The sequence below is a fragment of the Hypomesus transpacificus genome, chromosome 14 (assembly GCF_021917145.1).
Source record: "Hypomesus transpacificus isolate Combined female chromosome 14, fHypTra1, whole genome shotgun sequence".
NCBI classification, from domain to species: Eukaryota; Metazoa; Chordata; class Actinopteri; order Osmeriformes; family Osmeridae; genus Hypomesus; species Hypomesus transpacificus.
Genome location: NC_061073.1, coordinates 7953586 through 7963846, shown reverse-complemented (window position 1 = coordinate 7963846; position 10261 = coordinate 7953586). Strand labels below are relative to the sequence as shown.

Below are 10261 nucleotides of genomic sequence, written 5' to 3'. Positions count from 1 at the left end.
TGCGCTCTCGCTTGCCTCACTGCGCCACTGAGCACTTTTCAAAGAAATTAATGGGGACGCCATCTTGGAAGACAAAAGTAGCTTACTCTAGTTATATTAACTCTATGATAGCAACAGCAGCTAGCTTGCCTCTAGCAAACTGCTTTTGAATTAGCCATGTCCCCCTAAATTTATATCAAACTTATTTACGTATTGGGGGGCTTATTTTCAGTTAGCAGACGGTACTATTTGAATCGCAATTCCATCTACATTTAGTCATTTAGCAGACGCTCTTATCCAGAGCGACTTACAGTAAGTACAGGGACATTCCCCCGAGCCAAGTAGGGTGAAGTGCCTTGCCCAAGGACACGCCATTTGGCACGGCGGGGAATCGATCCGGCAACCTTCTGATTACTAGCCCGACTCCCTCACCGCTCAGCCATCTGACTCCCATCTGAAACACTGCCAGTGACGACGTTGTTACAGTAGCTTGTTTCAAGGGGGTTTCTTGTTTCAAAGGGTGTTCTTAATGAATTATGCAATATGAGTAGGCTAAATGCTTGAAAATATCACTAGATGGGAAAACGGACCCACCTGCAACCGACGCAAGCAAGCACACCCTACAATTTCCCCAGAAGTTGTACCCTCTTTAGTCTCCCACTACTCAAACTCCCCACCCTCCTTCCTTATACCCACCACTCCAACTATGCCCTGTATTATGCATGTGTAAAAAGGCACGACAACAAACCTATCTTTATAAGGTAAGAGGACACACTTAAAGGGGCAATTGATTGCAAAACCGATTTTACCTTGTCATAGTTGAATAAAGACAGTTCGGAGGGTATAATGAACATACAGTGAATGTCAAAGTCCATTGACACCTCTTTCCTATATTAATCTCAAAAAGATTTTTTTTTGCTGTAAAACGCTAGCTTTTCAACAAAGCCACCAGTTTAACGTAGGACGGGGGACCACTGTTTTTGGCTCTGGTCTGTATCTTTGTCACGCCCCAAAATGTACATCCAGACCAGCTCGAGGTTGCGTCTATCTCCAATACTAGTTTAGCTGCGCGCTGCTCTGTGTGGGCTACTTACTTGATTTAACATGTTTTGTTTCGTTAACTGGTCTTACATTAGTATCGGTATTTCATGTTGCACTGCCAAGATATGGAGCCATGCATGATGGATTTTCATCCCTCCTATGGAGTGGGCTCAAAACCAAGACAAATTTATTAAATTATTTAAACACTGGATACCTTCATTAATCAGTTTGTTTGTGTGTATATGAGAACAAGAGAGAGTGAGACAGAAATAGAGTTAGCAAAAGAGACCAAAGCATAAGGGACTGTTATGTAAAATTAAATCTGTTCAAAGTATGAGGAGGTTCTTCTGTAGAAGGTTACATTATGATGTAACAAATCTTAATCCCCTGCCATATTCCTAACAACTTCTCATTTACATTGACATGAAAAACCTTTTCCTCCTCTGTGTCAAACATCAACAGACCTGTTGTTCAGAGCTTAAAATTGTTGTAAAGCTCTTACACCCCCTTATTATTAATGTCCATCTGGAACCCCCATGAAAGGCCTCTACTGGTATCATGCAACAATATAAAATTAGGCACGTGTTTACACTGTGCCACTCCATGTAGAGTTTTTTGGGACAGTACCCATAACACTCAAAAGCAACTGGAATGCGTTGGCCTCATGTAGTTAAGTGGGAAGATAATGTAAGTCTTTATGTAATCCGCATCCGTGAATGACCCTTAGCTGCTGTTATCAACTGTGCAATGGTCTTCCTGCACTGTGCTGCTGGTTAACCAGCAGGTTACACTGGGAAACACCATGAACACAAAATACTAACCAGGCTCGACAGAAGTTGTCAAACTGCAATGTAGTGATATTTCCTCTCCGCAGTATGAAATAATTAAATTAAATGTGGTTTTAAATTTGTGTAACCAAAAACCTGTCCTTGTACTATTATTTGACAAAAATATTGAGATTAAGTTCCTTTACTCATACGTACAGTTTATGTTCAGTGGAACATGATCAAAGGCAGGAGATTGTTTGTTTGTTTCCTTTGTACCTATCCTGTCCACAAATCTATTGTTAGCAGGGTCGGTTTCTTCCATCTCACTGATACAGCTCATTCACATGGTCCCATCTGATATCATTTCCTCTCCTCAAAGATGTTGAAAGAAGACTAATCTTATAAGTCACACACACCAACAACTGAGTTTACGTTACACAAGTCTTTCTTCAAACAAACTAATCCCGGACAGTTTTTCTCAACAAATTTAAAGTACAGCTCATATGATTTTAGGTATTATAACTATGGCTTGACATCCAACACTAATACAGTATACTGTACCAACAACATGTTACAATCCTTTCACCAGTATGATCCCTGTTGAACCTGACTGATGTCTGTCTGCTTGTCCAGGTGTCCAAACCTTCTTTCCCTGACCTTGTCTGGCTGTGGACACATCACGGACCAAGATGTAGTGGCTTTGCTGCACAGCTGCAGGAGGCTGAAAAGCCTCAATCTGGAGAACTGCGTCCGGGTTACCGACTGTGTCCTGCAGGCTGTGGTAGCTCATGGGGCCAGCCTGGTGGACGTGAGGGTGGACTTCTGTCGCAACGTGACTCAGGCAGGCCTGCAGGTGATCAGGGAGAGGAGGCCATCCATAAAACTCAGCGCAGAGAGGAGTGCAGGCATGATCCCGGACAGCAAGCCTGACGAGCGGCTACAACTCAGAAGGGCTCTGCAGAAAGTCCTGCAATCCTCCTGATGTGCCCTTTGATGATTTAATTTGATGGTGTTTTTATAGAAAGTACTTGCATTTGTTCTTATTATTTACATTACATTTTTACGTAAACATTTTTTTTCATGTATTTAAATGGTTTTATACTAAATATGTTTTCAATGGCAAGCTACAGTGTTTCCCACACAGACTAATTTGTGGAGGTGCACCACAGAATCAACACCGGCCGCCACATATTGCGTTTCGTGAAACATCGCTTTTTATATTATTATTATTTATTTTTTATTTTTATCGCTATTTAGGTTAAAACACGCAGCGTATTCGTTCAGCTGCATTTCCTTTCCCCTGCTCTCCCTCCGTCTCTGTCATTCATGCGACTTTCTCTCATATGCACACACCCGGCGTCCTGGAGCCGACCAGTTAAATAGTTGTTTAGCACTAGCGTGGCTACATGCATAATGCAGAAGTGTTATGTTAGTTGTTTTCATTTTGGATTAATATTTAATGTAACAAATTAACTGTGTAACGAATTATTAACGAAGGAATTATTACGACTCCCCCCCCCCCCCCCCCCCCCCCCCCACCCGGCCGGCAACCCCCTCCCCCCTCTCCGCCACAACAAGCTTTCTAATCTGTGGGAAACACTGAAGCTATAATGATATATTGTTCCCTTTGAATCGTTCAGTAAAACCTTCTTGTGTGTTATATAATGACAGAGTATGGAAGTCCATTGTAGAGCATTCTGTAGACTATAGACTTCTATTTCGTGGAATAAGTGACGATGCAGAATTGTATAAAAATGTTTTCAATATAGTTTTGCTATTGTTCTGAGAAAAGATTCTATCCTACATTTACAAAAAATATTTAATTATAGACAGACATATAAAGTATATCTATACATACACAGGCTACATATATGGTTTAAATCTGACAATCGTTTATTTTATCTGAACAATAAAACTGCCGGAACGAAAGTGTTTTGTCCGTCTCTTCATAAACGGAGTGACTAGTTGAGTTCTGGATTTTAATAAGTATTATCAATCTGCAGATTGGGAGAGAGAAAAGCTGACAATAAATGATTTAATTATTATTTAATGGTTTCCAAATCCGGTTCTTATCTAATCTTGGTTTTGATTCTGATCATTTTTTGGAGAGAAATTTTTTTAGAAAAAGGGAGAGTGGGGTGATTTGTGCCAGCGGGGAAGTTGTGCCACCCCCTGTTTCTAGGGAACCATAGAAGAAATTGGTCACACATTTTTGAAGAGTCAGTCATTTTAATCATCCTGTAAAGAAGAGAGGCTTGTTGCATGGGAGGTAAACACATTTAATTTCAAAAAACGTTTATTTTGCCTTCCAAAGTACATTTTCAATGATGAAGGTTTTTTGATTGTTGTGTCTGAACAGTTGTAGACAAGTTTGAAAACATTTCACACGTTTTAGTGCTTTGGTAAGCTACACAATGAGGGCCTCGTGTACGTACATTCGCAAACGTAGCGTTATTAGCGCCATGGCAAACCCACAGATTGCGCACGCTGTGATATTTATTTTTACATCGTATTTACGAAACCTGCAGGTCATCGGGTAAACAGCGCCTTTCTCCGCCCACTAAACCGTACATAGCGAGCATTTAAACGCGCAATTGAATGGGCCTCCTTCTCTCTTTCTATCATGAATCAGCCACCATAATCAAAACAGCAATGACTGTTTGAAATGATCCTGATGTCAATATATACAACTGCTGGAATGGAATGTGAACGCTGAGTCGGAGAATCGATGTTATCTTAGATTTCTTCCAGTAACTGTAATATAGCATGGCTGCTTAATATGTAACACGTAATGATCTCGTGTTCACTCAACTAAAAAAAATTAGATCCTTGTGGACAAAATCCTTTGGCCTATGTCTTCGTCTTGCTCGGGTTACGGCTGCCATTTCACTAGTAGGCATAAGCGTATCCCGGTTTATGCCTGCTTTTAAAAAGCGATAATTTTCAACGCAAAATGGAAGCACGCTTTCACGGGCGGTTTCTGTACATACCGCGGAATACATGATTAGGCGCACTTTACGCATCTCCTCCCATCTCTTTTTTAAAGTTCCCACTTTCCCCTCCCGTAAATGCATATGCATGACTGGGAAAAGCGCTATTTGCCATTTTCAGTTCCTGCGATAGGCAGTCTGCGCTTTTCCCTCAGTGCGGCATGTTTGTACATACCTCGCCATGCTTTAATGCGCAAATTGTGAAACAATTACACCTGAAACGGGCGCAAAAGCGTTACTACATGAGGCCCTGAGTCTATATAGCTAGCATGATTTTAGCTCAAAACTGCTGGATGCTGCATTTTTTCCAAAAACGTGGGATTGGGGTTATTTGTGCCAAAGGGCCTGGGGTGAGTTGTGCCCCTTATGAATATTTTAACCATACAATAAAATAATATGTTGTATTCTTACATTTTATCAATAAAACTGTGACATTCTTAATTTTAGACAGAAAATAGAAAAGACCACCATGCCACGGAGTTATAAGAGCAAGACAGGCAGGGCTTCCACTCAGGGTCGGACTGGCCATCGGGAGACTCGGGAGATTTCGTCACACAAACGACCGCTACAGCCACGGCACTATTCAAGAAAAATAATCCTAATAGTTTACACTCACTTTGAGGACGGCCTTAATACCATTCAACTGTTTAACTGGAGCGATCCAAAATCCAAAGGGTGGGCATTTCCCCCATGTAAACTCGAACGGTGCACCGTCCATTTTACATATCATGATTGGTCAAAAATCAATCGCCTTCCGGGTACAGCCAATTCGTTGGAGCTATTTTAGCTAACATCGTTGTTTCTTTAGCAAAGAAATGGAAAGGAAAAGAAAAGGAGAAAAACAACGGGCACAGCAAGCAAATGCTGCACAATGTAGAAGTATAGAATACATGTTTACGCCGTCAAAAGACGGAGAGTTTGCGGCCCGAAGATGCGGCTGTACCAGAGGCGCCAGGTGCAAGTAGCTGTAAGCTACTGTAATTTCAACATTTAGAAAATTCAAATATCATTTCAAACCATATTGCTTTAATTTTTCTAAAACATTATACATTTGGTATTACTGTTAGCCAATATATAGGCTATACATTTTAAGTAAAATAAATGGCCAAGAGAAAAAGGCACTCATCTAAATATCCACAACATGTTTTTTGGCTTTAAATAATAAATGTGCTATTTGGCTCAAATGCAAATGTCTTGATTTTTTTGTTCTGTGTATTAAAGCAGGCACAGGTGACACAGGGAAAGAGATAGAGGCTGTTTTGGTGACAGGGTCCAGTGGAGAGACTGTGACAGGTGCAGCACTAAAACTCTGTGTTTCAAAGTCCCGGGCTGTTTTTCAGTCCCAGTCCGACCGTGCTTCCACTCCTCTAGAGGACATGGACAAAGTAGTGGAACAGGTGGAGAAGGGGAAGTCCATTCGTCAGGTGGCGAGGCAGATGAACATATGCAGTATTTCATTAAAACCATACATGGAGAAAAAAAAGATAGATGGAAAAGAAATAAGGCCAGGTTATAAAAGAACTGGACTTGCCAATCAAGTCTTTGATGTGCTCATGTGACACAATAGGCTTGTAGAAAATCGGCCTTTGATGTTGTAAAATAACTTTAAAATATAGCTGCAAGCAGCAATGAGGTGTCGAAGCCGGTAAAGCAGGTAAAATGAACAAAAAACATTTCAGACATCCTCAGAACAGGGTTCTGAGTAAATGCAGCTTTGAATCCATCAAAGATTTGCAGAGATACGACCCAACTTCCTGTTTGCCGGCTTTGTCGCAGATTTTGATCTTTTGTACCGATCAAACCGTTTTGAAAATCAAAAATAATTTTGATAGTTTGTGTGAGGATTAGGGATGAGATAAGATTTTAAATATTCAGATTCCTTATCAATTTCTGCTTACCAATTTGATTCCTTTTGATTCTCTTATCAATTCTTATGGGCAAGGGGGGGGGTGAAAGAGCTCAAACGGGTTTATTGTTGGAATACTATTTCAGCATTCATTGTTCTCTGAATCTTTATTCAACTTCTTCTATTTCTTTCGTGACACCCTTCAGCGCCTTCAAATCTTCAACTATCCAAAAATTCAGCAGTTTCAGGCTATGACTTTTCAGCTTTCTCTTATGTTTGAATTAATATAAATCAATATTCATAATATTTTTTACATGGTTTTCCAATTGATTTTTTTTTCAAAACACTAAGCACTCTTCTTCAACATTCAAATCCTTCTTCTTCCTCAATATTTTAGCTAAAGCCACCATTTAAACAATTTTTTTTTGACAAAACCCTTAACTATTTTTTTTATTTAGCTTTTTTATATCTATTCAACTTTCTTAAATATCACTGATTATGTTCCATGAATTTTTCAAATCGTTTCTGAGATATACATGGGTGTGTATGTGGAGAGTCTAGAGTGCTGACTGAAACGCTATAGAAGAAGAGCTTCGAAATCTGTTTCAAAAAGTATTTCTAGTTTCCCAGCATTGCAACAATTTTCATGCTTCATGCTTCATTTTTGGATCAATAGATAGCTAATTTTGTGTTGGTTGTAGACAGTTGTCTGTGGAATCCAACAGACTTACACATTTTTTCAGAGCCCCATGAAAGCAGAGACATAGTCCACTCTTGCCCCATAGAGACCAATGCAAATCTGGTGACAAATTCGTCAGAGAAAGCAGAAGGAACACGTTTTTGAAACTGCCGGTTGAGTAGTATTTCTGTTTCTATAATTTCAGCTACTAAAACAAATATTCTACTTCTTCTACTACTACAGTTTAACGGTTCAGCTTTCAGCTTCTCCCGCATTGTATTTCAGCTCTTAGCATTGTTAGATGATGCAGTTTAGCTTCCACACTGCCTCTCTTGTGTGACTCACACATTTTTTTAATTCATTTCAGCTTGCGGGTATTTTCATATTTCTGTATTTTCATCAATTTCTTTGTATTAATTTCAGCTTTCAGCATTCCAACAAATTTTCTTCAGGAAATGCACTTCCTAGTTAATATAAATTTACTTTTATATCATTTTCTATAATGCTGCACACCACATTCAGTATGTATACATACACATTAACATTTTTCCGTTGCTCTTTCATACATTCATACATTTTGAATAGTAACAGGGAAAAGCTTTTATAAAACGTAAAATGGCAGCCGCATCAATTCATCTGGTATCACAAGTTAATATGTGTCAGACACGGGATCGCCCCCTAGCGGTTAGATGACACAACCTTTTGTGATCCTCTTTGGAACAGGGTCCCGAACACCTGTACCAAGTTTGATGTAAATTCAGCAAATATTTCCTGAGATATGATTTCACTTCCTGTTTTGGCGGCTTCATCGCCGACTTTGATCAGCTTTACCGGAAAAACTGTTTTGAACATCAAAAACCATGTGAAAACGTTTGTGAGGCTTGATCTGAAGAAAATTGGTGCCAAAAGACCTCTTTAGAACAGGGTCACTAGTCCTTATACAAAGTTTGGTGTCAAGGCAGTAAAGAGGTGTTGAGATATGACCTCACTTCTTTTATGGTGGCTTGGTTGTCAACTTTGATTGGATGTTCCAGTCAAAAGGTTTAGAAAATCCCAAAAATATGTGATGTCTTTTGTGACGCTTGGTCTGAAGAGGATCGTGCCAAATTTGGTGAAGATTGGACAAACTTTATAGGAGGGGTAGCGAAAAAAACGTCATATTCATTCAATCAAAATGGCGGCCACATCAATTTGATCGGCTGTAACTAACAAACGATTTCGAAGATCAAAAATCCATGTGATAACGTTTGTGAGGCTTGGTCTGAAGATCATCTGTGGCAATTTTGAAGAAGATTCTAACTCTTACCCTAACCCTAAAAATTGTAGGAGTAGTTACAAAAACGCTTTTCCTTAACATTCAAAATGGCGGAGAATCTATATAACTGGGTATGACGTCATAGGACTCGTCTTGATCCAGGGAATACAACGATACCTTATTTTCGAAAATGAGACATGTGGTTCAAAAGTAACGTTTGTAAACACATTTATGCATTTAGCAGACGCTTTTATCCAAAGCGACTTCTAAAAGAGAGCTTTACAAAAGAGCATAGGTCACTGATCGTAACAACGAGGCCATTTCGTGCTGTCATGTTTATATTTGCACTGTCAGGAAAAGGTATCTGTAACAGAACTGTATGGAAGACCCTATTCCAGCTCCAGCTGCAGTTGTTGTTCACAGGTTGAAAAACTGGGTGGGATAGTTATTTATTGCTAGGTGAAACGTTAGGTTAGTTGACTCTTTTTGTTTCCACTGTTTTTAAACAAAGTCGACATACCGGCTCGTTCACGTTAATTGGCTCTCATCTTATTCGGCTTAAAAACAAAATCCTCCTACTCCGGAGCTGAAGATTGCGGCTTTGAAACCAAGTCCATTTTTACTTCTTCTTCCTAACTAGCTGTAGATGTCATGAAACAGAACACTTTATAATACTGAATTCACACCTTCTCTTCACCTGTCGGTGTCCGCTCTGTGTGTGTGTGTAGACGCTAGTCCCGCCTACACTTTCGACAAAGAAGGCAGACAAGATGACTAAGGCAGTGTGATCGACTAAAACGTTGGTGACATTCGTTCTTATGTAAACATTTATATAATCATAATTTTTTATTATCATTTGCAATATATTGCGGCACCAATATATGGTGCCGCAATATTTGCTCGGTGGTGCTCGGTCATCCAGGCGAAGATGTCTGTGAGGCAGGCCTCAATCCTAGCTGAGATCCCCGGATCAGTTGGGGGGAACGACAGATACAGCTGCGTGTCGTCAGCGTAGCAGTGGTAGGAGAAGCCATGGGAAGTGATGATTGGTCCAAGTGAGGTGGTGTACAGAGAGAAGAGGAGGGGTCCAAGGACGGAGTCCTGTGGGACACCAGTGGAGAGCTGGCGAGGGCCTGACAGTTTGCCTCCCCAGGAGACCTGGTAGGATCTTCCCGACAGGTAGGATGAGATCCACTGGAGTGCAGTGCCAGTGATGCCCATCTCAGAAAGTCTGGAGAGCAGGATCTGGTGGTTAACCGTATCAAACGCTGCAGAAAGGTCCAGCAGAATGATGACGGATGACCTGGACGCCGCTCTGGCAGACTGGAGGGCAGTGGTGACTGAAAGGAGGGCAGTCTACACACCTTCAACTTTGATCCATTGGTGGCGCTAGAGGGTTTAAAATGGAGACATGGAACTTGGTGAAATTGATGAGGGGCCTGGCCCCAAAGAGTGTGCCAAATTTCACAACTTCTGACAATACGGTTTTAGGGGCTACCATAGACTCCCATGGCAGAAGAACTGGTATAATAATAATAACAAATATAGCTGCAAGCAGCGATGCGGGTTCCTCCGCAAAATGGCTAAATATTATACAAATTTACATTGTAGAAGGTCAAAAGTTGGACAACAAGAGAGCAAAACTACTTCATGTTTGGCCAACAACAATAGGCTGAATGGGGATTTGAACTCGTGAGCATAAGG

General features: G+C 40.5%; 1 protein-coding gene across 1 annotated transcript in view; it reads left to right on the top strand.

Annotated features, from left to right (window-relative positions):
* The window catches only part of fbxl22 (F-box and leucine-rich repeat protein 22), a 29389-nt gene extending 26406 nt beyond the window's left edge, over positions 1–2983 (top strand). Inside the window, exon 2 of the mRNA XM_047034621.1 lies at positions 2421–2983. Within this exon, the coding sequence (XP_046890577.1) occupies positions 2421–2769 (349 nt within the window). The 3' untranslated portion in view covers positions 2770–2983. The remainder of the gene's footprint in view (positions 1–2420) is intronic.
* Positions 2984–10261: the final 7278 nt, after the last annotated feature.